The sequence below is a fragment of the Spea bombifrons genome, chromosome 2 (genome assembly GCF_027358695.1).
Source record: "Spea bombifrons isolate aSpeBom1 chromosome 2, aSpeBom1.2.pri, whole genome shotgun sequence".
Classification (NCBI taxonomy): Eukaryota; Metazoa; Chordata; class Amphibia; order Anura; family Pelobatidae; genus Spea; species Spea bombifrons.
Genome location: NC_071088.1, coordinates 91,046,078 through 91,073,483, shown reverse-complemented (window position 1 = coordinate 91,073,483; position 27,406 = coordinate 91,046,078). Strand labels below are relative to the sequence as shown.

The window sequence follows — 27,406 nt, the reverse complement described above, 5'->3', positions numbered from 1 at the left end:
TAAACATTTAGTCGGAAGAAAACTTCTTTATTATGTCATACCTTGCTAATGTATTGTACATAGTCATGGCAACCTCTTTGTAGGCATCAAAATCATAGGGAACAACTTGAAGATCTGGGCAGAGTTGCTTTGCTTTCCCAAAGAACATTCCATTTTTTACCCCGGCCTTCCTAGTATGTGACAAGACAACAGAACGGTGGTCAGAAAAAATTTAAGAAATAACAAAAACTAAAAATCACTTGACTAAATGATTGTACGTATGCATGAAAAAACACTATCCATGTGGGTCATTATTTTTTTATTTTTTATTTAATCAGTGGCAACTAATTTGTGGAAGGAATCATTTGCAAAGTTGCAATTTTTCATGTGTTTTTTTATACAGAGTATAGAAAAAAGTGGTATAAAGAGAAGCCATATGTGTCCTTGAAAAAGATATTATTTTTGTGGGTACAGTAAGCATGGAATAGAGTAGAGTATAAATGTGGAAATCCCAAGATACACAAACCAGATACACAAAAAGATACACCGAATCACAGAATGATACAGCAGGTTTATGAATTACGGGTGCTATTTATTAGGTCTGTATGCTTGCTACATATACAATACCTTGCTTCATAACTACAGGATGCAATTTCCGCTAATGATAAATTTGAGGCATCCAAATCCAGTCCATTTCTTTGTGCGAAACCTGAGCTTTCATGGTTAGATGGAGCCTCCTTATTGGGAAGTTCTGAAAAACAAGACATTTAGAAGTACGACCCCATAATATATTGTTTTAATACTGTTTAGGTAGAGCTTTTAGTATAAATAAATGTAAAGATTTTTTTTTTTTTTTTACAGTGGGTTAAACAAATACTTTAGAAGAGAACTTAAAACTAAACAAAGGCACATCCGTTTGTGCTCTGTTCACTGAAAGATTAAAGCCAAACATCAATTAGTAACGAAACTGCTCGTGTTGTTCTTTAATCATTACTAATCTTTAATATTCTTAGATCTAATCCATCAATAAAGAACAAACAAGTATAAAGGCTCAATTTACTTTTGTTCTGTTGCAGCTAATGTATAGAGGAGACTTTAGAGATCCATCTACTATGTTAACTATTTTATAATGAAGTTAAAAACTAAATTGTGTTTGTATGTCATTCCACTATAACATAGTATAAATATTTTGTGTGGATACCGTTAATAGATAATCTTTTTGTTTGCAAGGCTAAAAAAAAAGGCTAGATGTTTTTTTCACAATGACATGAACGTTAGCCTGTCTAGGTTGTTGCTGGCATCGATGGGACGTAACAGTACAACAGTGTAACACTGTGAACCTGGATGCAAGGAAGATCTGGTGGTATTGAGAGAAGCATTATTTTCTTAGCTGTTAGACTAAGGTTCCTGGAAAAAGTCATCATGCCAACATACATACCAGCCTTGCCGTTCAGCACTTTGTTTTGATAATATTGAAACTCAAGATGGGGATCGGCTCCTTCACGCAACAACTGCCTCCCAGCACCCCTATTGCTCGTAACCGCTACTGGTTTTCCTGCGGGGACAATTCAGACAGTTAGGCATCTAAAGGTTCTGGCCTACTCTACAGAATTAAACACTTTTGTAACTAAATACAGGATTAGAAATATATATTTTCCAGTACTGCTGAACGGCCAAACCTTTCCCAGAAATAATTCTTCAATCATGTTAAATTTTGCCTCATTTCGCATTTTAGCCAGGAACACTTATCATATGACACTCAAGTAGGTTGTTGCTATAGAAACTGAAAAATGCCTAACAGTTTCCACAATCTTTTCGTGTGATTTCGCTAGGGCTCAACAAACTCCAGGCTCCATGTTGCCATGGTGACAAGAAATAACTTCCTGGCACCTAAGGTTTGGCAGGCTTTGCTCCAGGAGTAGCGATAAAGCGGTAAGTCCCAAATAAAGGATTTACCTTGTTATGTTCTTGAATTCAAAGAGGAGGTGGTGGGGTACAGTGGGGTCACATAACAGAAAGTGAGTTGCGCGTGTCTGGGTATGTTAGTGTGTGTTTGTGTCTGGGTGTGAATGTGAGCGTGTGTACATGTGTTAGCTTGTGTTACTGTTGAGTGATTGTGTTTGGATGCGAGTGTCTGGGTACGTTAGTGTGTGTGGCTAGTTAAATAAAGTCCACTTGTGTGCACATAATCTCAGTATATATATATACACACCTGTCCCGAAAGACTCCAGAGTCTGCAACAACACTGAGCAAGGGGCACCACCAAGCATGTGGCACCATGAAGACCAACGAGCTCTCCAAACAGGTCAGAGACAAAGTCGTGGAGAAGCACAGATCCCACGAAGCACCATTAATTCCATTATTAATAAATGGAAAGAATATGGAACCACAACATACCTTCCAAGTGATTTGCCTGGCCACCAAAACCTGCAGACCAGGCAAGGCGGCCATTAATAGAGGCAACAAAGATAACTCTGAAGGAGCTGCAAAGCTCTACAGCGGAGACTGGAGTACATAGGATCACTTTAAGCCGTACACTTCACAGAGCTGGGCTTTACAGAAGAGTGGCCATAAAAAAGCATCAAACATAAAGAAGAAGGAGCTCTGATCAAATGAGACTAAAACTGAGCTTTTTGATAATCAAAGAAAATGCTATGTCTGGTGCAAACCCAACACCTCTCATCACCCCAAGAACGCATCCCCACAGTGAAGCATGGTGCTGGCAGCATTATGCCGTGGGGAGGTTTTTCATTGGCGGGGACTGGGAAGGTGGTCAGGATTGAAGGAATGATGAATGACGCTAAATGCAGGGAAATTCTTAAGGGCAACTTGATTCACTCTTCCAGAGATTTGGGACTGGGACGGAGGTTCACCTTCCAGTAGGACAATGACCCTAAGCATACTGGTAAAGCAACACTCGAGTGGTTTAAGGGGAAACATTTAAATGTCTTGGAACGGCCTAGTCCAAACCCAGACCTCAATCCAATTGAGAATCTGTGGCACGATGTAGGTTGGTGTACACCAGCAGAACCCATCCAACTTGAGAGAGCTGGAGTAGTTTTGCCTTGAAGAATGGTCAAAAATCTCAGTGGCTAGATGTGCCAAGCTTATAGAGACGCACCCCAAGAGACCTGCAGCTGGAATTCCTGCAAAAGGTGGCGCTACAAAGTGTTGACTTTTTTCTGTTTTCTTTACAGAAGTCTTACTTCTTGTTTGTCTCACAATAATAAATATTTTGCATCTTCAAAGTGCTAGGCATGTTGTATAAACAAAATGACACAAACCCATTTTAATTACAGGTTGTAATGCAACAAAATAGGAAAAATGCCAAGGGGGTGAATACTTTTGCAAGGCACTGTAATATTGTATAAATATGTGCAGGGCCAATATAAAGAGGTCTCCAGTGACCTGTACATTGACAGAAATGTACAAAGGACCAAAGTAAGGGCAGTAAGGGTAGGGGTTTCTTTTGCTTCCCTTTACATCAAAAGCAGGACGGTTAGGTAGAAGGGTTGAACTTGATGGAGAAAGTCAATTTATAGTTCTCAATATACAAAATAGGTTAAAATAGCTTATATCTGTAACTAGGCATGGAAATTTGGCAGTCAGATAATTCAGTAACAAACGCTGGTTTTGAGAGAGAAGTACAAAGGGTACAAAATACAATGAAGGATTTTTCCCTGCAGTCACAAAACGAAGCACTTTATCATCTGTGCTGATTGCAGCACACATTAGTATTCTGCTCATTGAGCAGACAAGTCAAGCTACGTTCGATCTGTAGTGTCTTTGTACACTAGGGCTTTGCTCTGGATTTTTTTTCTTTGTTTCACCGTCCCTCCCTGCTGAAAGGAATCGTCATTACAGTATCGCCTACAGTGGACATCAGAATGAATCTTTGATTAGACAACAGAGTAATACTATATTCATTTTAATGCTCGGATTTCAGATAATTTTAATAGTAGATTTTCAGTTGCTTTCTGTGGTACATATTAGGCTAATTAATCTAGCTAATAATCTGCTATAGATTATAATAGGTAGGTGCCTGACATCATCACGGCATAGGCTGCTATGAAAAATATCTTGGGTTGGTTAACAATTTCATAAAGTACCGGTCCACTTGGGTCTGAGCTTTCTTAACGAAATGTTAGCAATCACTCCTATCATGCCAAGTCTGCCAGTAAATGAAGGAACCTGGGTATGCCAGGGCATGATAAGACTGTGACTGCTGTTAACAATCATATATACAGTATCTCACAAAAGTGAGTACACCCCTCACATTTTTGTAAATATTTTATTATATCTTTTCATGTGATAACACTGAAGAAATGACACTCTGCTACAAAGTAGTGAGTGTACAGCCTGTATAACAGTGTGAACTTGCTGCCCCCTCAAAATAACCCAACACACAGCCATTAATGTCTAAACCTTGGCAACAAAAGTGAGAACTTTTTTTTTTTTTTTTAATCAGTTTTAAATATTTTTTACTTATCTAGAAAAGCTAATGAAAGCTCATAGTTCTCAGGAGGCTCTGGAGAGACTTGACAGAGCGGACACATAGCTTCCAGGGGTGGGTTTTTGGTGTCGCAGAATGCCTCACTATTGAGGCACTCGCCTGCTAAGTTCTTTTAAATCAGGAGTCCGTCACCATATTACAAGGCTTGACAAATTTGTTGTGAATCTAGGCGCCAGCTAAAAAAGTTAGGAGCCAGGATTTTTTTAAACTAACAGTTGGTCAGGAGTGATCTGATCATCATCAGCTCACTTACTAAACTCACAGCATTTGACCTGGAAGCACCCTGGACTTTCACATCAGTGCTGTTCTTTTATAATTTTTTTTTTAACTCTTTCAATGCTGATGTTCCATTAGAGCACAGCATTGGCTGATATTTAGTCCCCACAAGCTTGTGGAGACAAATGTTAACCCCTGCAATGCCACGAATGTGTCATACACAATTGTGGCATTGAATGGGGTTCTCATGGAGCGATGGAGCGATCAGGCAGCAGGGGAGGGTTGGGGCTGGTCTCCACACTCATGTGGAGACTGAAGAACCCTCTCCCCTGTCCCTGAAGCTGCCTCTATAACCAACCATTGCAGGGGGGAGTCTAAGATGACTGCTGTAAGGCTTCCATGCCTACAGGAGTCATCAAAGGGCTTGTGGGGGCTCGTTTTTGCTGTTGCTGGCCTGCTTCCCGGCTACCACCAGCAGCAGAGCCCCGTACAAAACGGAATTAACACCTAATCAGGCAGCAGGGGGGTGTTGTGTCAGGTCAACCCAATCAACACTCAACCCCCTTCCCTGAAGACCTGCAATCGCGGTTCCAGCCTACAGAATCACTCCGTGGGAGTGATCTCAGGCTCGGGGGCGGGCTCTGAGTGGCTGTGCTGTCTGCCGGCGGCATTTTTCAGGGATTTAACAGGCTGACAAACATCTAGGCGCTAGGGCAAAATGCTCAGTCGCCATGGCGACCTGGGATTTGTCGAGCCCTGCCATATTATATATATGGCGCATGTTGACATCTGGGGGAGGAGCCACACAGGGCCCCTGCTGCTGAACTCTGTGTTGCTGAATGCCTCGACATCAAGGCATTACAGCAATACTGCTTGGGTGAAGAAAGCAATCAACGGGACGTTTTTCCATGATGTGTCTAGCACGTCAATTGTCATGAAGGGGTCAACGACATCAAAGCAATCCTACCTTTGAGGTCTGGTCGGTTGCGAATACCCACAGATACAAAGAAGCAGTCCATATCCACGTGAATAATGCAGTTCTGGCACTTGGTTATGTTTGAAACAGATCTGGCTCCTATAAAAAGAAACACATTACATTTGAATTACAGTCAGAAGGAAAAAAGGGACAGTTATGTTTGCATAAACCAGGTCTGACCGTAAAGCAAGATTAGGTCTATCTGTCCTACTATTCCTTATTCATGTATTGAGTAGTTTTCAGTTCACATCAGCTGGGAGCAGTATGTCTGTGTCAATGAGTGCCGGCATTGTTAAAGGGTATTCACATGCCTATTCTAGGACAAAACCCAGATACAACCCGTACTTTCCGCATGCATGCTACCTGGCTAGAATTGCTCAAATGAAGAAGATACACTTTTGGAAATGTTCTGTATTGGCCATCCATTATATAGGTTGACACCTCGAAATATATGCGAACAGGGCTGAGCACAACTAGGCGACTGTGGCTCTTTAGGGCTGTGGCCGCTGGGAAGCCGCACGTTACATTTTTTGCAGCCCCATATTGCAGAACCTGATCTGCAGTGGGAGCAACGGTAAGGAGAACAGTTTATTTTAAAGGTTTAGAGAGTGTGGTAGATAAATGGAACAACCTCCAAGCAGAAGAGGTAGAGTCTCATACAGTTACCTAAAGCTCAACATCTCTAAAACAAAATTCATGGTAATCCCACCATCTGCTCTGTCCACTTTTCCTGACATCTCTATTAGTGTTGACAACTCCACTATCCAACCAACAGACCAGGTTCGCTGTCTTGGTGTCACCCTTGACTCTGCTCTCTCCTTCATCCCTCAAATGCAGTCCCTCACCAAATCCTGCCGCATTCACCTGAAAAACATCTCCCGAATCTGCCCTTTGCTCACACAAGATACCACCAAGTTACTAATCCACTCCCGTCTGGATTACTGCAACTCCCTACTAACCAGTCTTCCCCTCTCCCACCACTTCAATCCATCCTCAACACTGCAGCTATATTAATTACTCTCTGGCGCTGTTCTTCTTCCGCTGCCCTACTATGGCAATCACTTAATTGGCTCCCCATAGCTTCCAGAATCAAATGTAAACTTCTGACCTATAGAGCCCTCAACAACTCTGCTCCACCTTACATCTCTATCCTCCTACCCAAATACACCCCTACCCGTCACCCTTCGCTCCTCTCATTACCTGCGGCTATCTTCTACTGTTGTTACCTCTTCCCACTCCCGTATTCAGGATTTCACCTGGGCCGCTCCCCTCCTGTGGAATTCCCTTCCCCGTTTCCTCAGACTTTCTGCCTTGTACACAACTTTCAAAACCTTTCTGAAAACCCACCTGTCCAGGGAATTCCTTCCCGGTACTCTCAGCCATCATCAACAGCTTTAACACATCATCGGACCCAGAACAATTCATCCCCATCCAAGCAGTCCTCTCCCATTGTCTCACTTAACCCTCAACCACCGACTAGATTATAAATTCGCAAGAGCAGAGCCCTCTTCTCCTTTGTACCAGTTCGTTATTGTGTGTGTTATTGCGTGTGTTTATAAATTGTTCTTCTGACTGTAACAGCGCTGCAGAATCTGCCAGCGCTTTATAAATAAATGCAATGTAAAGGGATATAAACATGCATGGGATAGGCATAAAGCTATACTGAATCTAAGACAAGATCAAGGACTGATTAAGGTCTGAGTCCACATCAGAAAAGATTATACGTTTCTAAGTATGTATTTGGCCACTGGTCAACTGCCTGCTGTGCCAGATGACCAGTCCAGACCCATGTGCGATCAATGATTCATGGAGAAAGTGATTGTTATTGTTAAATTGGTCGTTAAATCGCTTTGCTCCTTTTCATATTAGTGGTTTATACTGACTGAGTGACAGTGGGTCTGGCCAAGTTAAATATCGGCATCAGTCATTGTATTATCCAGGTCTCTGCATAAGTCTTATATGCAGAATTATGCAGCAAGCATACAGACCCATAATTCTACTACATACATACATACATACCTGTCTTTGTCTTTTTAAATCTCTCACGGCCAGGGAAAGTACCATTACTCTGAGTCTGAAGGTTGCGGACAAACTCTGTGAACTCACATTTCCATGTCGATATGTGATGAAGTCTTGAGTGAGAGTAAAAGTCAGAGATAAAATTGGAGTCAGTCGTCTTGGGGAGCTGGGGGGAGGCTGCCCGAGTGGGTGAAAGTACTGTAGTGCTTTTTGTGCTTGAAGGCCCCAGGAGCGAGTGGTGAGCACCATTGACTTTAATGTTACTGTGCAAAGATGAGGATGAGGGAGAAAGAGAACTTGATGCAGTCCTGTGCGGGTCACATACATTGTCCACGTGTCTATTGTTTGGTTGCAACGGATCTAAAGTGCAGTCTGTAACGTCAGCACATCCTGTTCCTGGCTTTTCCTGCTGTTGCAATGAAAAAGATCTACATGTAAAAGAGTTATTTAAATGCACTGAGCTTTCCAGTGGCTTTAAGGCACTATTAGAGCTGCAGTTGTGTCCGTTGTACACAGCTATATTGCCTGTGTGGTTCTGTATTCCATTAGGCTTGTCATCAGAAAATTCTTGCTCTAGGTCCACCATTTCAAAATAGTCATCTCTGTGCTCTTCTTCATCTTCCCATTCATCCATTCCATTTGTGTGACTGGTGCTTGACTTCACAGAGGAGTCTGTCACGGAATGGTTTCTGCATTTGAAGTTTAACAAATACGTTACAAAAGTCATAGTAGATCACCCCTCCTCTTCCAATCAACAAGACATTTTCAACATTTGGACAGCACTTAAGGGTCAGTTTACCAACAGCTACAAACATGAATATGCTGTGCAAATATGCTGTGCACCTATTCTAAAGAAGGATATCATAGCACTAGAAAAGGTGCAGAGGCGGGCTACAAAACTAATAAAAGGAATGGAGCAATATAGTTACGAAGAAAGGTGTATTAATTTAAATCGATTTAGTTTAGAAAAACGGCGCCTCAGAAGGGATATGATAACATTATATAAATATATTCGGGGCCAATACAAACCATTGTGTGGAAATCTGTTCATAAACAGGACTATGCACAGGACACGTGGTCATGCTTTTAGACTGGAAGAAAGGAGATTTAGTCTAAGGCAGAGGAAAGGGTTTTTTTACAGTAAGGACAATAAAGATGTGGAATTCTCTGCCTGCAGAGGTAGTTTTATCGGAGTCTTACAGACGTTTAAACAGCAACTCGATGAATACTTGGAAAAACATAATATTCGGGGATATAATCTTTAATTATGGGGAAACAGCTTATTGATCCAAGGAGAAATCTGACTGCCATTTTGGGGTCAAGAAGGACTTTTTTCCCTGGTTAGTGCAAAATTGAAAAGAGCGAAACTGCCAACAGCAACAATTTAACAGATATAGGAAAGGCTGAACCTGATGGACGCATGTCTTTTTTCAGCCTATATAACTAGATCATAAGCTTGCGAGCAGGGCCCTCTCCACCGAATGTATCGGTTTGTCTTAGTCTGTCAATTCTTGTCTTGCCTTGAATTTATGTATTGTATTAAGCGCTGCGTAAACTGTTGGCGCTTTATAAATAAAAGATAATAATAATAACTATATAACTATAAAGCCAATGCGTATAAGTCATGTGACCTAAGTGATTGCTGTTATTGGTTATCACAGCAATCACATGGCTCTGCAAGCCTACACTCTACACCGGGACCTGGCAGGAATGAGTGATCAAGGACGAACACAACAAAAGGTGTGCGCAAAGCATTCTATGCTGTCAAATGGCCCTTGACTTACGTTGTGAGGTTGGCATCCCCTTTGATGCAGCTTGTTCCTGGGATATGATCTTCAGATTTGCACTTGGAGGTAAAATTCAGGCTTTTCTGAACACTGGACTGCTTTGTATAAAGCTGATAGGGAACATAGGACAGGAGACGTCCAGCTTTTATACTGTAAAAGAAATTTTTTTGTTTTTATGAAACACTAGTGCCATTTTATATATTGCATCTGCATGCAATCAAATGCTAAAATTTTGATGTATTCCTTCAATACATGATGACTGCCATAACCATCTTTTTTCTACCCACTTCTCTACATCATGACACCGAGCAATCCCATGCTCTCGTTCTAAAAACCTCCAGGAAGTATGTAGTAATAGGCTTTGTACACGTTAGCAATATCATATAGAAATACCTTTCTGTTATCCACTCAGGACGTACAACTTTCTCATCCCTCAGCTCCTTAATCTTGTTATTTGGGAGATTTGTGGCAATGATGTGTGTTGTTTTACAACGCGAATAGTACATATGATATTGGCCTCCGTGCAACATCATCATATGACGCAACTGATCTGCTGTAGGGTCTGAAAAGTAAACATGTTAACTGGAGTTTTCTCTTATAATGTACATTTTAGTTTCTACAGGAACTTAAAGTAGACATGTCATGCAAGAAAGTGGATATGAGTGGCTTCACTACAGGTACAAAGTTGCTAGCAAGTGTGTATATATATATATATATATATATATATATATATATATATATATATATATATATATATATATATATATATATATATAAAATATAATAATAAATATATATATATAAACTAGTTATATAGCTTTCTCTGATGAAGCTGACATGATGCCATAGAAACACATATTTTCTTTGCAGGGCAAGAGAACTGAGCCAAAACTGTGCTTAGCTCACATCTAACTTATGTTTTTAGCTTTGAATTAGCACATCTCTACAGTCAGATTTCATATTAATTATCATATATTGTGCTCAACACCCCCTTTATCTCACAAGTGTTGCTATCAGGTTCAGTTGTTTTTGTTTCACTATATGCTATTTTTCAAAGCATTCTTATTTTATGGCATTTCTCACACCTGCCTCAAACTTTTGCACAGTACTGTATAAATCCATAATATTGTGGCTAAATATTATTTTTAACAATACATAATAGCACTGAACATTAAGATCCTGAACATAAAATAAATTGCAGTAATTTGGATACATAACTTATTGGAAATATACTTAATATTGTAACAAACAATGCACCTTTTACTGTCCATGATATGCAAAAATGACAATCACTGGGTTTCTAATTGCTACATAGAAATATTCTTTTGGAGTTATTTATGTATTTATTACAAATGTCTCTAGAGCTTCTATATTATTTCTGAAAGTGTATTCAATGGAACTAACATATTAACAATTGTGCTAACATATTACCCCTGGGAAGGGGAAGAACAGATGATACCCTCCAATTAAACATACCTCATAACAGAAAGAGAAGCTGCACATACCTGTATACCCATTCACATAAATAGAAACACCGTTAAATATAGAGGATGCTGTCCCATCTTTCTGCTGCAGGAATGGGGCATCGGATCGGAACTGCTCGTCTAATTTTTGCACTTTTGCGGCCATATAGCCTCCCTATCATGGAAGAAATAAGCAGACGTTTTAAGAAACTAATATCACAAAATATGCAGTTCCCAAGGAAAGTTACAGGGATATGGCCCCTTTGCACAAGATCAGCACATTAGAAAAAAATTATTTCCCCTTTAAATTATAAATATCACTAGATAATCATATAAAAGTAAATGATAGCTATGCAACACTGAGTCAAAATTATATAGTTAATAAAAACAAAAAAAACACACTATGTACAAAATTGGTGCCATTCCAGCTGTAGAAAACAGTTCCTTACCATGCGACCATATTATTCAAAGATTATTTCAAAGACAACCTTAAAATATTTTATCTGTCTTTATGGCCTAATGCCCCTTAAACCCATTATCACACTTTCATTGTCTAACTCCTAAAATTAACCTACTATATTCTCTATGAGAGAAACATTCTATGGTGTGAAAAACAAATTGTCTTCTAAATTATACATAAATGTGTTTGGCCATAGATAATGTTATATGTAGTACACCTGCTCTACTGAGAGAAAGGTTGGAATGGAACAGTCTTCCAGCAGACGTGGTAAAGATTAATACAGCACTATCCTGAATACCAAGGACTAAGGTTTTGATTTTTTACAGCAGGAATAATGAGAAGACTAGATTCTGCTGTCACATTCTATAGCATTCGGAATAGGAAAAACAGCACTTCTTCTAACGAAAGAACATGGAAACAATGCAATAATGCACGAAAAGAAGCTGTCTTCCTAGAAGCCTATAAGAAATGATCACAGTAAATATTGCATTCTAGTGCAGACATACCCAGGCAGCCCAGCCATCTGCGTTGCTGGCTCGACTTCTCCATCCTCCTCGTTGCATTGTGCAGCTTCTAGTAAATAAAAAAATAAATAACATGAAGTCTTCCAACTGAGACACTACCTACAGAATAAGGCACAAAAGAAACACATTCATTTCGTAAGAACCTGCCCCTACATCATTTAACAAAAATTATCTGGGAAGAAAATCATTTTAGTTTTCTCCACTTAGCTCTCTCCACTTAATGTATCGGTTTGTCTTAGTCTGTCAATTCTCGTCTTGTCATACCCCTTGAACATATTTATTGTAAGAAGCGCTGTGTAAATTGTTGATGCTATATAAATAAAAGATAATAATAATAGCAATCAGTTAATACTAACTGAGCAACAAATATAGCCAAGTGGTGCACTTTTTATGACCATAAAACACATTGCTAAAAAGTCTCAACTCAAGACCGTGTCCAAAGGTGGTACACATAGTACTTTCATATTCTAGACAGTAAAAGTAGACATCTTTTGTGGAACTACAACTCCTATAATGCTCTAAAAGCTATTTTCATATGTACGTGGAGTTGTCTTCCGTAACAGTCAGAAAGTTACACAGACCATAGGAATTGTGTTTTAGAACGAATTCAGCGATTAGAAACTATAAGGATCATTGATAATCAGAATGATAACTGACAAAAAGCATGCCGTTTTTAACTTTGCAAAGCTACCTTTTAAGCCTGCTGTTCGCTGTTGGGCGGGCTGTGATATTGTGATATGGGGCAGTACAGCCTGTTTTGACACTGCAGCTCCTCCTTCCTCGTGTGACATCACAACCTCTCCCCTGACACACCCCCTGCACGCTTACCCTTACAACTGCAGCTATACATTATACTCGGCACTCAGCAAATAGCATTTCAAGGACGACAAGGTGAAGGCTCTTTTAATAATGGCTATATAAAATACAGGCAACTTACATTATCCAAGTTTTCTTTCTTATAACAAGAAATAATGAAAACTTGATCTTCAGCATTATAACAATAGAAGTAAATCAGCGGTTTCTCTTTCACCATCCCCCATATTTCCACTTTAATATACATATATGTATATATATATCAAACACCTTTCAATATAAACAATATAATGCCAAGGCCATAAGATCAGCAACAGCACATGCATGTAATAAGTCATGATAATCTGGAGACCTTTTTAAAGATGAATACCAATCTGAAAAATAAAAACTGGACTGGTATTCCACTACAAATCATCAATGAACAAGAGGAATGACTGCTTAGCAAAAATCCATGCAGAGTGACTAATATGTGCTGCTCCAAGACAGCTGGCAGTCTGCAGAGGGGGTGAGAATGAACCCTGCAAACGACCCCGGGGATTCTCTGCCGACATACAGACTGCGGGAACACACTGCTTTACGCTCACTGCAGCTCTTCTTCCAAACGCTGTAACAGTCCTTGCCGGATGAGTAAATCCTGGATTATGGCCAAGTCAGTAAAGCTTCCCTGTGCTTGTCAATGATTCAGAGCATACCACTTAGTACAGGAAGATCTTCAGCATGGCGTCAACACTTGTTAAATCAATCTATTAATGGAGGCTATGAAGAAAATGTAAAGGAAAGGCCCTAAACTTTAATAGGAAAACACCTAAATTTCAGATTTTACAAATAGCTATTTGCCACATGTTTTGTTTGCCTACCAGAAGGAAGCAGCAGATGATTAAGTCTGGCCTGGCAGCATCTTCTGTTGCCATGGTAGCCAATGGAAGGGGGAGCATGTGGATATTACAACTCTCAATATCCACATCACAATAACACAATAATCCCTGTTTTAGACAGATAGCTAGGTCTTAAAAAAGGTGTTACTTTTGATATGAAAAAAGCACCAGAAGTATATGGGGGGCTATAACATATTATTTTGTTATTATATTGCTTCATAAAACATATAATTTATCTATACATTTTAGCAACCTGGGTAACACAATGTACATATCAATCACCTTTCTATTGTATGGGATGCTTCTATTTGTGAAGGGCAGGTAAACAGCAAACGCCAGTTTTGGGAACAACAAGGATATTATAGCTCCTGAAAACCATACATCATCTCATACTCTCTTACAGTTTACAGCGGTGCTTACATTTTTACTTGGATTCAATCTAAATTCCTTCAATAGTCTCTGGTAAAAGGGGGCAAATCGACTCGTCCTCGGGGATTAAAGTTGTGCATGTCTGTCTTAGATACTTCTACAGGCCCGCTACCAAACCTAGCATGTTCAAAGTTACCAAACATGTTAAAAACATAGAAACCCATCTGTGTCATCAGTGGGTTTAGTCACTAAAGAGAGTTGGCGGGACAGCTTTGGTGCCAACTACCTTCCGTCATTAAGTATTATAAAGAGCCAATATTTCCAAGTTTCTCCAGCAAGAAGGGCTGAGCTGGCCCATTTTAATTTACAATGTCCATTGCATGTACATATTAACCTCTAACAAATAAATAAAATAACCACAGACACAGAATTGTAAATTGGATAAAATTGGCCGTAGCTTTATTTAAAGGGTATAAGAGGCATTAACAACACAAACCATTTAACGTAATAACCAAATAACTTCTTATATATAATACATCAAATACAATCCGCCCCTTTCTCAGCCAGATTGTGTAACACCAAGCCTCTGTCCACCTCAACGCAGAGGCGACCTTTACCCCTTATAAAACTACGACAATATAACATATTACATGCCTTACATTTAAAACAAAAGGGAGGGGGGGTGGGACGCTTGCTCAGCAACAGCTCCTTGCAGATTTTTCCTGAGGTGAATTTAATCTCCCTGTGCGCAGCTATTTATTTATTTTACTGTTGCCACACGCTGTAAGCACAGCTGACTGCACCAATCAGCTGTGCTTATTTTTCCCGCCGCACAGAATGCCCACCCAAACCTCGTGCTGCAGCACAGCTGATTAACCAATCAGCTGCGCTAAATAAACTGCCTGCCCAGTAACCTAGAATTAGATTTAGCTAGCCTAGCCCACCAAAACTTTATGCCTTAACTATCCTGACCTTTTAGTGACCCCTGTTATATAACTAATGTCCAGCAATGGACAATTTGCGCGCCGCTTAGGCAGCTTGCGCTTTCAATTCCGTTTGTGATGAAACACTGGACAAATAAAACATAAATATATTTTATACAGCAGAGGCTCACTGTGTTGGGTCTTCAGAATGTACAAATCCGTCTAGTCTACTTTAGTTAATAGACCATAAGGTAAACAATATTTAATTAACACAACACATTTTACATAATGCATTGGTGCACTTCCCTATGATTGGTACAAACCTGGGACAAAGTTGTTAAGTGCGGAAGAGACTAATAAGGAGTTCCCAAACTAACTAGAACTATATTTTCACAGGACCTATACAACAGAAAATTACCACTGACATTTAATGCTACCCTAGAGACTGGGAGAAAGGTGAGCCAATGCCAAATATTCTTAAGTGAAATTGGCAGAGAACTACAGGCATACCCCGCATTCATTTATACAATGGGTCCAGAGCATGTAAAATTAAAATGTATATAAAAAAAATGCAGCCAAACAATGCTTGAGAAAAAGAGATGAAAAAATGATCCAAGCATTCTGGTGGTATATATATATATATGTCATGTACAATCCATTCAAACATACTGTGGGGAAATCAAAGTGGTTTCATGTAAGCCCCACAGAATTGGGATTCCTTATGAACAGAGCGATAGTATTCCTGTGTGCTACTAAGCGGTGTTGTGTCTGGTGGAGGATCCCATGTGATGTGAGCAGATGGGAAAGGGAGCCTGAACTGCGCAGCGCTATACAGCATTGCACAGAAGCCAGACAAGACACAAGAGGCAGGCTGATCCTTAGGAGATGTTGGAACAAATGCCATAATACAGCATGATTTGCCCCTGCAGACTATTGCTGCAAAATACAGGAAAATAGTGCAGGGTCATTGAAGAAAACAAAGCAGGGGGGAGAGTATTACTTTACAATGTGGGATAATAACATAATTAATAAAAGAGGTAAACAAAGGGAACCCAAGCAAGTGTATTTGTATTTTGAATAATAATTATTATTATTCTGTCCCACGTAATAACATAACACAAGTCTAATTAATCCCGGCTGCTAGGACAGCTGCACCCTTCTTCTGGTCAGTGTCATGTATGAGGCTATTCAGAAGGCTCTGCTGATGCAGACTGCCGGCTATCCTATGAGGAGGTCAGTGCAGTGAGTGTGTGTGTGTGTGGAATGCAGATCGCAGGCCTGCTGACACATTGCCTGCTCGCTATTTACCATTACGGTGATGATTATGGCGATCAAGCCCTGCAATGGAAGGAGTGGGAGGAGCTATAGCGAGGGTGCGAGCCCAGGGTGTCTCAGTAGACATCAGTCACATAACTCCCCCTCGCCAAGTACACGGAGCCGGCTGCGGGTCATCCCAGGCCACCTACCGCAGCGCTGCCTGCAAGACGTACGCAGCATGCGATACCACAGCGTGCAGCAATAAGCTCGCATTGCCCACCTACCTTAACGCACTTGTCACATCTATTATATTGATAACGGCGACAGCACGCAAAAACTGAGGTACACGGCGCAGCATAACAGCTACATGTAACGTCTATACATTCATTATAAATATTATGCCAGGAGCTGGTAGTGTATGCAACACTATCCCTGTTGATGTCTCACCTTTACGCCAGTCTAAGACCACCATTCCCGGTGTGTCTGCCCCTCTCTTCCTCCTCCTCTCTGGCTGTCAGTGGCTGTCTCTCCAGCTGGCTCCCCGCCTGTCTTCCCGTGCGGTCTCTGCAAACGTGTCTGCGGTGCTGCAGCGTGCACTCTGTGTACACATTCATTAATCGGTCACACGCTGCCTATTCCCAGGAGGCCTCCTTCTTCCTCTCCGCAGTGCCTTCTCTGGCGTCTCTTCCTTCGGGTCTCCCCTGCCCCTGTTGTCTCTCTCCCGCCTTCTGTCTGCGCCCTCCTTCCTCTCTCGGCTCGCTCGCTCCCTCAGCTTAATTTTTTTTTCACAGTACTTTATTGAAAAGCTACAGTACGAGCAAGGACAAGCTATATTGTTGTCTGCAATGTGAAATGCAGTGTAGACCATATTCTTACCAGTGTTTTCAGTATTTTAATCGACGTGTCAGGGTGATTAAACAATCATCATTCACATTCCCTTTGATCTATACCCCCAAAAAGTTTTTTTTCTTAATATCTGGGTGTTTTCATTTTCTTTTTTGTTGTAACAATTATCTACAAATATAATAATATATACAAAAATTGAATATTCATCAAAAAAACTTCAACAGATTTTTTGGGTATAAATGCAGCCAGTTTTTAGTGGCGGTAGTGATTAATCAATGAAGATATTTTATATGTGTGTATATTATGTATATATATATATATATATATATATATATATATATACATAGATACATAATGTGTGTTAATCCTCGATTTTGTATTAAAATACTAAATCACAAAATTATTGTTGGCCAAGTAGCGGATGTTAATTCCTGGATATTAGTTAAAACAATCTTTTGAGTTGTGGGATTAAGTTGATATAGTACTCTGCGAAGGTCACTAGAAACAAGTAGATTCCAAAAAAAGCTCAAATGAAAGACGTTGACTTAACTTTTCATCTCACGCCTTGGGATATAATACACTCCGATGCTGGACTTTGGTGATGAATGCCCTTGCCTAACAAACATTAGACTCCACTGCCATCTGAAGGGAATACTGGGTTTTTGGCATAGAAACATAGATTCTGATGGTGGATGAGAACCATTTGGCCCATGCTTTCCCTTTGGAAAATGATCATCTTTTCTTTTAAATGTGCATTATAGTTTTTAGATGATCTCGCTTCAAGAGCACTGCTTGACATTGTTGAAGAAAGTATTTATACCTAAATGATCATTTTTGACTTTTGAGGTATAATATTGGGTGCCATGGGGGTTGAAAGCAAGTGATTTTTGTTATCCATATCTCTGTGAGCCAAAGGGCTTAAGTTTGCTATTCAAATGGATCAATACTTTTATTTTATCCAGGGGGGCATAAGAGCTTGAAGAAACTGAAGCCATCCTGGCAGGCTTTAATCCCCTTCCCACAAAAACATAAGGAAGGGGCATATGGTGGAATTCAGGCATGCCCTCTATTTGGGTTGTAAATCCATCCCAGTCCCCACTTCTGTGGGGTGCGAGAAATATTTTAAATTCACAAGGCCTGAGAGTAAGGCTCTTTTATTTTATTAAATTCTCATAATAAATTGCAGAATTCCCTCTCAATTTGAATGTGCTAAATCTCAATGATTTTGCTTTGGAAATATATGCCTTTCTTCAGATTAACCATATCTTGCGGTTTATATATTCCGTTCCACTTTGCAACTTAATAAAAAATGGTATGGCTAAATTTAAGCTAAGCCCAAAGTTCTGTCAGAAAAGTCCTAGCCATTTTAGCTGGTACCCATTTTAGAGGGAAAGCGAAGGCTGTTGAATTAGACCACATTAGACTGTAGCTAATAACTCTCTACAATGGTGGTTGCCATGGAAATGTTAATGTTAGTGGCGTGAAGCCTGCATACTGGATGTAAAATGACAAAAGCACTTTCCCACCCTGTGTCACAGTCCTGTTTCCTACAAACAACATGTCTTACAATTTGTCGTGGAAAAAAACAATATTAAATTCAATATTGTACACATAGAATATGGGAGAGGTGGTAAAACAATAATGATTAATTTCTAGTGTCACTTGCCTCTTTGAAGGTGGTAAAATAAGTAAAATATATTTTACTTAGGAAGCTTGATTTTATAGCTCAAGATTGTAAGCTTGCGAGCAGGGATCTCTCCACCTAATGTATCGGTTTGTCTTAGTCTGTCAATTCTAGTCTTGTCATACCCCTTGAATTTATGTATTGTATTAAGCTGCGTAAATTGTTGGCGCTATATAAATAAAAGAATAATAATAGCAAAAATAGTTTCACCCCAATACATTTTGCTATTGCCATCTTGAAGAAAGATACCCATACTGTACAGAGCTAATAGCTCTGAAACATTGGTTTAATGGTAGCCATCTTGCTGGTACCTTCACCTATCCAGAGTCGTATTTTTAACAGTTGGTGTTACTGTACTTCTGCTGTTGAAACGCTTGTGGCAAGGAAACCTTTAATGATTTCATTCTCCATCCCAACAAACCGGCTTCACTTTTAGCAGCCATGTAGCTTGTCATAGGGTTATACTCTGACCACTTTGACCGTATTTTTCTCTACGCCATCTCGGATTTTAACCCCTTAAGGACAATGGGTGGTCCCTAAACCCAATGAAAACAATGCATTTTGAGCCCGTACATTCTGAACCCACACTCATCAATTTGTCCAATAAACCTAGTGGCAACCTCTGCCTATATTGTGTTTACAAAGAATTGAATCTCTTGCTTATACTACCACCTAGTGTTAAAAGTAATGGTTAAAATGGTCATTTGCACTGCATGGACTAGCTTGGCTTCTTTGACATCCTGATGATTTCTCTTAAAGACACACGTTAACACCGCAATCTCTGCAAGCCACTGTTGGATTACACAATTTGTAAAAATACCTCTCTATGGACCACATGGAAATACCGGACAGATTTTTGTTTTTATAAAAACTGATCATGTATATGCTACCACTAACATTCAAGCATTATTTGTCGACACCATTGTTGTTATTGAGTTGTTGCCTAATGAATACATTTGTTTCCATTAAAATTAAATGAATGCAAACCATGCTAAAAGATAGGATTATTAATATTGTTCACATAAAATATGGGAGAGGTGGTAAAAAAATTGATACATTTCTAGTCACTTACATAAATTGTAGTTAATGGTGTTTATCCGGAGGAAGGACTTGTTTCTAGTGGGGCACCTCAGGGTTCAGTATTGGAACCTGTACTTTTTAATATTTTTATTAGTAATTTTTAGACTTGGGCGCCGGCCAAGGCTTCGTGTTCATCTTCGTGAAAGAAAAAATCCTTGGTATTATACAAATATTTGCCCCTTCCTGTGTTCTTTTCGGGCGAATATTTGTGTACGTTCTTTGTGTTCGCTTTTCTCTTAGTTCTCTGCCGTTTTTTTTAGCAGGGGTTAATAGGGGGTTAACGCAGTAACAGTACGCAGCAGCTTTAGCTCCAAGATTTTAAAGATCCGTAACCAATTCATCAACCAATGAAGTACAGCTGGTGGGCAAAACCTGCCAGTGCTCTTTTTGGATAGACAGTAAAACAGATTTTGGGCTGCTGCTTATGGGATATCTATGGGAATTCTTTGTCCAATTAAACCCATTGTAAACTAGGCAGTAAATTCAAAAGAGCCAGGTTTTCGCCTAATTCAGCATAGTCAACTATGCCTAGTCAACCCCTCACTACAGACGTAAAACTAAAACATATATTCTTATTGCAAGTTAAGAGTTTAGTGGACAGATACTATACATTAGATCTGTTTAGACTCATTTCACGTACAATAAAGTCCTAAATGAAGTTTTCTGTATAACACATCAGATTGGAAGAAACAAAACAGATATAAGAAATATTTATTTAAAACATTTTCTTTAAGTTATACCATCAATATAATATAATCAGAATAATCTCTTTTGAACAACTGGATATTATTGTCCTAAAAGATATGTTAAGAGAATATCTCTTTTGTGCAGCATGTCCAGGGATCAGGTTTATCCATCAGACAGCTTGATGCCTGTCTTGGCTTTACAGATGATTTGGTAAAAAGTTTCTCCCAGCACTTTGACAGAAAACAAGTCATGGTTGTGTGAAGCAGTGCTGAAGACATATCCATCGAGATTCAGATAAGTGCTGTCACGGAGCACAATGTTTGGAAAGCAATTACTTTGAAAATGAGGACACAAGCCCACCAGGGTTAAAAGTCACTAAAGCAAGTGTGCACTGTGCCGTACCCAGTGAAGTCCTTGACGTGTGTACTGTACCAAGTGTTCCATAGAACTGTGTAGGGTAATCGGTCCCATTAATGTGTCCAGCTCATTGAAGAACTCTAAAAAAACAAAAGGATAACACATTTTTATTATTACACATATTACTCTTGTTACACATTATTACTCTTGTTCGTTTATTATAAGACAAGGTTGGCACTGGGAAGCTATTAGGGGACAATGATAGCACTGGGAAGTTTTTTTGGGACAAGGTTGGCACTGGGAAGTGTTTTGGGGACAAGGTTGGCAATGGGAAGCTGTTAGGCAACAAGGTTGGTAATGGGAAGCTGTTTTTGTTAGAAGGTTGGCATTTGGAAGCTGTTTTTTTTGGACAAAGTTGGCAATAGGAAGGTGTTTTTTTGGGACACGGTTGGCATTGGGACCCTGTTTTTTTAAATAAGGTTAGCAATGGGAATAGAGAATATATTTATAACTTACTGTATTGAATTTTATTTTCAAGAATAGACTTAAACCAATATATCTTTTATTAATACATTAAGAAATATGCACATTTTTTGTAGTTCATTACATATGGTTAGTATTTATGCATGTTTTAAAAGTTCTAGCTCACTGAAAAAACAATAAAAAAAAGAGATGTCGAACATGTATAAAAGTATGACCTTTTATGTAGCCAAATTCATGCAATGCACTAGATTACTGCATTGGGAGGCGGGTCCCGCGGAACCCGCCAAAAAACTTGCGGGCGCGGGCGGTCTTGCTGGGGCTGCGGGCGGTCAGGCACTGTACCTGCGGGTCCCGGTAATCCCGCGCAGTCCCGCAAGGCTGCCCTCGAGTTGTTCCCTCACAGCGTCTCTGCTCTTGCTCTGCCCAGGAACAAAACGGAGTCACGTGATGTGACAACACTTCCTGTGACTCCGCCTTGTTCCTGGGCGGAGCAACAGCAGAGACGCTGTGAGGGAACAACTCGAGGGCAGCCTTGCGGGGCTTCATGGAAAATCAGGTAAGGAGGCGGGCGTGATTGGCCACAAATGTAGCGGGAGCGGGTGGGATTGGCCACAAATGTGGCGGGAGAGGAACACCCACATTGCGGGAGCGGGATTAAAAAAAGCAGTCCCGCGCAGGGCTCTACAATGCACTCCTCAAAGCAAGTGTCCCTGAATGGCAGTTAGGAAATGTGGTCACCCTACTGCTGATAGGTGGAGACCAGGCTATCGATATACATTTCTGCACCATGAATGAGTTACCTGTACAACTTTAAAATATAAACATAGTGCTGACTATGTACAAGGAGCAGTTCTGTTTTAAATTGATAAAAAAAATGGCATAATCACCATAGCAACCAATGAAATGTTTGTGCTTATTGTCGTTATACAAAAACTCTTATTATTTTTTTGACATGTTAGTGCCACCAAGTGGAGTAAATGGTTTTTACAGCTTTTCTGGTTTTCCATATGAAATAGATCCATTAGGGTATCTCCCCTACAGTGGAATTTACTCCATTTATTGGATGCGACGAGACTTTGAATTTTTTTGGCAGAAATTTTGTGATCGGAGATATGCGAGAATATAGTTTTATTATCTTCAATCCTACACTAATCTGGTACTGAACAATGATGGAGATAAACAGTAGCATCTACCTCTGGAACTGTTATGATTTCTGTCTCTCTATCTAAATCTGTGCTGTTCATTGTGAATGTCTGCATTCAAGCTGAGGCAAACTCAAATGCTATCGAGATCCTAGGCAAGGCATTAAATAGGGGTCCTCATACATTTACTATTTGATTTAATGGTCAGTCACTATACACAATACTGTTAGGTTGTTATAGTTAACGATTACCTACCAGTCATGAGTCACTAGGCTTATGTTAACTTGTGCATAATCCACCTATGCAGTTATTGTATTATCAGACCATTTCTTAGGACTTGAATGACTCTCATGCTTGATCTATGTCTTTTATACTCCTACCTACTTCTCTGCTTGCGACGGCACATTTATTCTCTTAAACAATGACTCCATCGTTTTCAACCATACCCTGAAAACGTCCACTCTGCCTCCAATATCTCACCCAAACAAAAAATCAACATAAATTATGAGGAAAACAGGCATTTAATTTGTTTTTAAAGTGGTTTGCCTAGACCTTGGTTTATACAAGGGATTTAGCAAAAGCATACTAACCTATGTTGTCTTTGGCAAGCTTATCTGCAATCTCCCAATAGTCATAGCTGTGCAGGATACTGTTGGTAATACTGACGTGGTTGGCTGCCATCTGATGAATGCGCTGGGGGATGCTGATTATAGAAGTGCTGGATGGGGCACCTGTGCTGTGAATACTTCCATGAGATCCATTATGGTTCACTGGAGAAGGATTGCTTGACATGGGAGATGGAGCTCCTGTGGTCCTAAATAGAAGAAAGACAGATGATGCCATCAATGTGTTCCACGTGAAATATATGTCTGATGTCTCAGGTTTGTGCAATGTCCCATCCTGAAATAAAAACAACATGTCTGCCAGAAGCTTATGGAAGCTTTTAGGATGTAATAGATTTTGATAGATCATCAATTCTGTGTCTCTGTGGCCCTTGGAATCCACGATGCTATACCGTTTATGTAAATTTCAGTCCTTCATGGCCTTGCAGGCATCTAACATAATAACTTCTCTTTTTTCACCAGTTTGTTACTGTGTGTGACTTCAAATTATCCCATTGATTGTAACAGCCCTATAGACTCTGCTGGCGCTTTATAAATACATGTAATGTAACGTAACATCTCTGATTTATACTCAATAGTGCAGGTGATAAAAACTTACTTTCCACTGGTGCTCCAGGGTGAAGGTGCTCGAGGGACTTTTGATGAACCCTGAAAAAAAACATAATTACACAGTGTGTAAATTATTCCTGGACTGGTCACTACCATATATTTTAACACGTTCCTTTTTGCATTATTGTTAGTACCGGCAGGAAACATCCAAAGTTAACCTGACATTTGTCTGAGCATCACTATTTAATTTCCCCATTTGCAATATACGTAATAGTCAGCAACCATTCATGAATCTTATATTCTTAGCTTTTAATGTTGAAACATCTCCCTAGCTCTTTACAAGGAATAAGTGAACGATCTAGGGTTACTGTAATCCTGTGAGCAAGAAATGACTGCAGTAAAAAATACAATTGTTAACAGAAAACAGAAGTCTTTAAATGAAGACAGGATAGGGTACTCAATAGACAAAAATCTAACTATCATTCCATATATACAACCCTATATCTAGATATATACAAAACTGGACAGTGAATAATAATGGTAGACAAACATGATTTAACCCAAATCATTCTATCAACACTTGCAATGAGTATGATTCGCTTGTCGTATTCTTTTTTTTATTATGAATAATCTGTTTCAGTGATGCTTAAGACACCTTCGCCATTTCTGTTTTCAACCGTTCTAACGCTGATCTAATTGCTATTTAGAGGTTTTTAATATCAGTTATCGCTGGTGAGGTAAGATGCTAGCTCCTGCTGACAGTTGGAGATGAGGTTATAGATATACATTTCTGCACCAGGAGTAAGGAGTTAACTATACAACTTTAATATATAAACACAGTGGTGGCAAAAAAGCAGTTTTGGTGTAAAGTGCTAAAAATGGTGCAATCACCATTTCAACCACACAAAAAAAACCTTTTATTGACATGTTGGTGCCATCTAGTGGAGTAAATAGTTTTTGCACCTGAAAAAGAGCCATTAAAGTATCTCACCTACAATGCAATCTTCTCCATATATTGGATTCCGTTGTTTCATTTTTTTGGCACAGACTTTGCGACTATTGTTATCGGAGATATGCAAGGATAGTGGTTTGTTATTTTAAAAGTGACTTCAATCCTACACTAATCCAGTTCTTTGTATGTGGCAAAAACTGAACGATGATGGAGATACAGTATTTACTAAACAGTAGCAGAATGTAAAAGTAGTATGTCCAGTTCTGCCAAGTTAAGGAAAATGCATAATTCTTGACTTCTTTAATGTATGTTTCATTGGCGGCTGTGTGCATAAGTGTGCCCCATAGTAATTACACATTGGAAATCAAGATATGAATTGAAATGTATAAATAAACTTCAAGATGTACCAGGAACAATATAATTTGTGCCTTCTAAACGTGGAAAGAATATGAAATTATTAATATTAATCAATCCGGATCTGTTGTTTTGCTCCTACCTTAAAATATTCAATCAGAGCTTTAGAATACTTCACTGCATGATCTCTTTTGAGTCGGAACATTCTCCAGTAGAGAAGTGCCAGACAGCGATAACTGTAATAAAAAACAAAACAAACAAAAAAAACGCACATTACATCACATACAGAAGGCCCAATATTGTCTTTATAAACATGCAATATTGAAACTCACAAAACAAAATTCACCAACCATAATGCTGTGATTTTCTTGTCCCGAGTACTTGCATTGGGAGCAGAATGGGATTTTAACCTCAAGGCATACCTATTAAGAAATATTAAAGCGCAAGTGTTAAAATATGAATTTGAAAGTAGTTTTAATTATTGCCAAAATAATATTTTTCGATTTGCCCTCCTATAGATTGTTATGCTAGTGGCATATGGTGGTATATGCCCATAAGTATGTTCTAAGGACACGAAGCATTTTGAATGCTGCCAAAGCATCATACAAAATGTTAAAAGCACTGGTCTATTTTAAGTATACTGGCCAAATTATCAAGATGAACAATTTGTACAGTATCTCTCACTCTGTGTATATCTCTAAAAAGAAGGCTGTGCTCCATTACTACATGCTATTAAAACATACTGCAAGTTGGTGTTTCACCTGCTTTGTATCCCAAAACCAGGGGAAGATATTCTACACAGACCTTTTCCCTCCAATAAGCCACTCAAGAGACAGCGGGCAAACACAAGTAAGTTAAGTAAAAGTAGAAATTTAAATATAATTTAATACCACCATCATTTCACTCTTCCCAGCTAAATGCCATAAGGGTCCAATATGAAATATACAATATGTTCTGCTTTAGTTCTAAATGTTCTATAACAATGTTTAGGCAACTATCCCACCTTTTTAACAGCTTTTTTTTAAAAAATCTATTATTCCAGAGTATGATAAAATTGGTTCTTCCGGCGCTGGGGTTACCTTATGAGCTCAACTGTTTCGGAATACATAGCATATGGTGACTTGGATTCTATGGGTCCATGTTCCATTGCGTTCCCGCATTCAATGAAAGAAAGGGCAGCTTCGGTATAGTTCAGGACCTTATCGAATTTGTCCATCTGGTAAAAATATATACATTTCAACAAACATTATTAAAAACATTAGTAATTAAATAATGCCTTATTAAAGCCAGTAAATGGAATTTTTGAATTAATTTACAATTTCTATACTATATATATATGTATCTTGATTGGCTATTGCAGTCATTTTCATTTGACCAGTTTCAGGGAATTACATACATTTCTACACAATATAACAATGTTCTGCATGGGTTACATCCCCAAGTAGATACACGTCTTCAAAAGTAAAAAAAATGTAAAACATTAATAATAAATACCTACACTTTGGTTAACAGAAGGTCCAGAGGAGATTTATTTTTTGATTTTCGTTATTTATGTAATGTTAAGAGTTGCAGTCATGCGACTTTTCCTCTCTTGTAGCCTTTCTGTTACATCCCAAGCCATGTGCTAGCCACCTTCTAAAACCAGACCATTCAAAAGGATTCAAAAGCCATTCAATGGCATTTGTACTACTTTGTCAGATCTAAAAACAAGTTTATTAATTTATGTTTTGGATAATTATGCATGTTTTATGGTAATTACCTATTGAAATGTAAACTCCTTTGTCACACTAGCTGTGTGATAGCCACCTTCTGAAACCACGCACTACCAGGGCTCTCCGACTATTGTAGGTAATCTTGCTACTCGATTAACATAGAGACCTTGAACCAGCCTACCATTTGAGGTTAAATACTTGTCAACATCATGCAAATGAGCATATCTAGGAAGTTGCCAAGTTTGAGCCATAGTGTCCAGGAAAAATGCTGCGCCCCTGGAACTGTAGGTCACATTCTTCAATCTCTGGGGAGGGGCGCGGCATTTAGTCATGCCTATTCCCTACACACTAAAGTGTATCTGAGACTAGCTCCCGCAGCTCACAACTAGCCTTGCCCCTGAAGAAAGTCACACTCACTGAAGAGGGGAAGCCCCAGGTACAAAGTTCCCATGCATGCGTATGAGCTTCCTTATTCCCCAGAAAGCCAAGCACCATCAAAGATCCCAAATGGAATCCAGAACTTGTATAAGGCTCTCCTATACCCCACACCAGGGAGCCTGAATATATGTCCTGTATACCTACACTGCAACTCCCTGGAGCAAAATAACTACTTAGGCGACAGACTTTCTTACAGTTACTTTCTGCATCATGGAGAGCTGAGGTAATAAATTCCAAAAAAACACCACATTTAAACCATGGGGAAGTACAGGGCCTGCTGAACCGGCAGGGCAGTTGCCTCCCAAGTTCTGCATTGTATAATAGT

General features: G+C 39.4%; 2 protein-coding genes across 4 annotated transcripts in view; both read right to left on the bottom strand.

Annotated features, from left to right (window-relative positions):
- REV1 (REV1 DNA directed polymerase) overlaps positions 1–16,896 on the bottom strand; it is a 30,703-nt gene extending 13,807 nt beyond the window's left edge. Inside the window, exons 1-10 of one of the 2 annotated variants that reach the window (XM_053455152.1) lie at positions 16,622–16,896; positions 11,920–11,986; positions 10,996–11,128; positions 9,884–10,052; positions 9,488–9,640; positions 7,704–8,392; positions 5,676–5,783; positions 1,418–1,534; positions 607–730; positions 42–170 (exon numbers count right to left, since the gene is read on the bottom strand). In XM_053455152.1, the coding sequence (XP_053311127.1) occupies positions 42–170; positions 607–730; positions 1,418–1,534; positions 5,676–5,783; positions 7,704–8,392; positions 9,488–9,640; positions 9,884–10,052; positions 10,996–11,128; positions 11,920–11,976 (1,679 nt within the window). In that variant the 5' untranslated portion in view covers positions 11,977–11,986; positions 16,622–16,896. Of the gene's footprint in view, positions 1–41; positions 171–606; positions 731–1,417; positions 1,535–5,675; positions 5,784–7,703; positions 8,393–9,487; positions 9,641–9,883; positions 10,053–10,995; positions 11,129–11,919; positions 11,987–16,621 lie in introns of those variants that run through there. The other variant, XM_053455154.1, reaches the window with a different exon arrangement.
- A 3,583-nt stretch (positions 16,897–20,479) lies between these two features.
- AFF3 (ALF transcription elongation factor 3) overlaps positions 20,480–27,406 on the bottom strand; it is a 148,984-nt gene continuing 142,057 nt past the window's right edge. For both annotated transcript variants that reach the window (XM_053455150.1, XM_053455151.1), the window contains exons 14-19: positions 26,011–26,147; positions 25,282–25,353; positions 25,074–25,167; positions 23,675–23,724; positions 23,044–23,267; positions 20,480–20,968 (exon numbers count right to left, since the gene is read on the bottom strand). In XM_053455150.1, the coding sequence (XP_053311125.1) occupies positions 20,847–20,968; positions 23,044–23,267; positions 23,675–23,724; positions 25,074–25,167; positions 25,282–25,353; positions 26,011–26,147 (699 nt within the window). In that variant the 3' untranslated portion in view covers positions 20,480–20,846. The remainder of the gene's footprint in view (positions 20,969–23,043; positions 23,268–23,674; positions 23,725–25,073; positions 25,168–25,281; positions 25,354–26,010; positions 26,148–27,406) is intronic.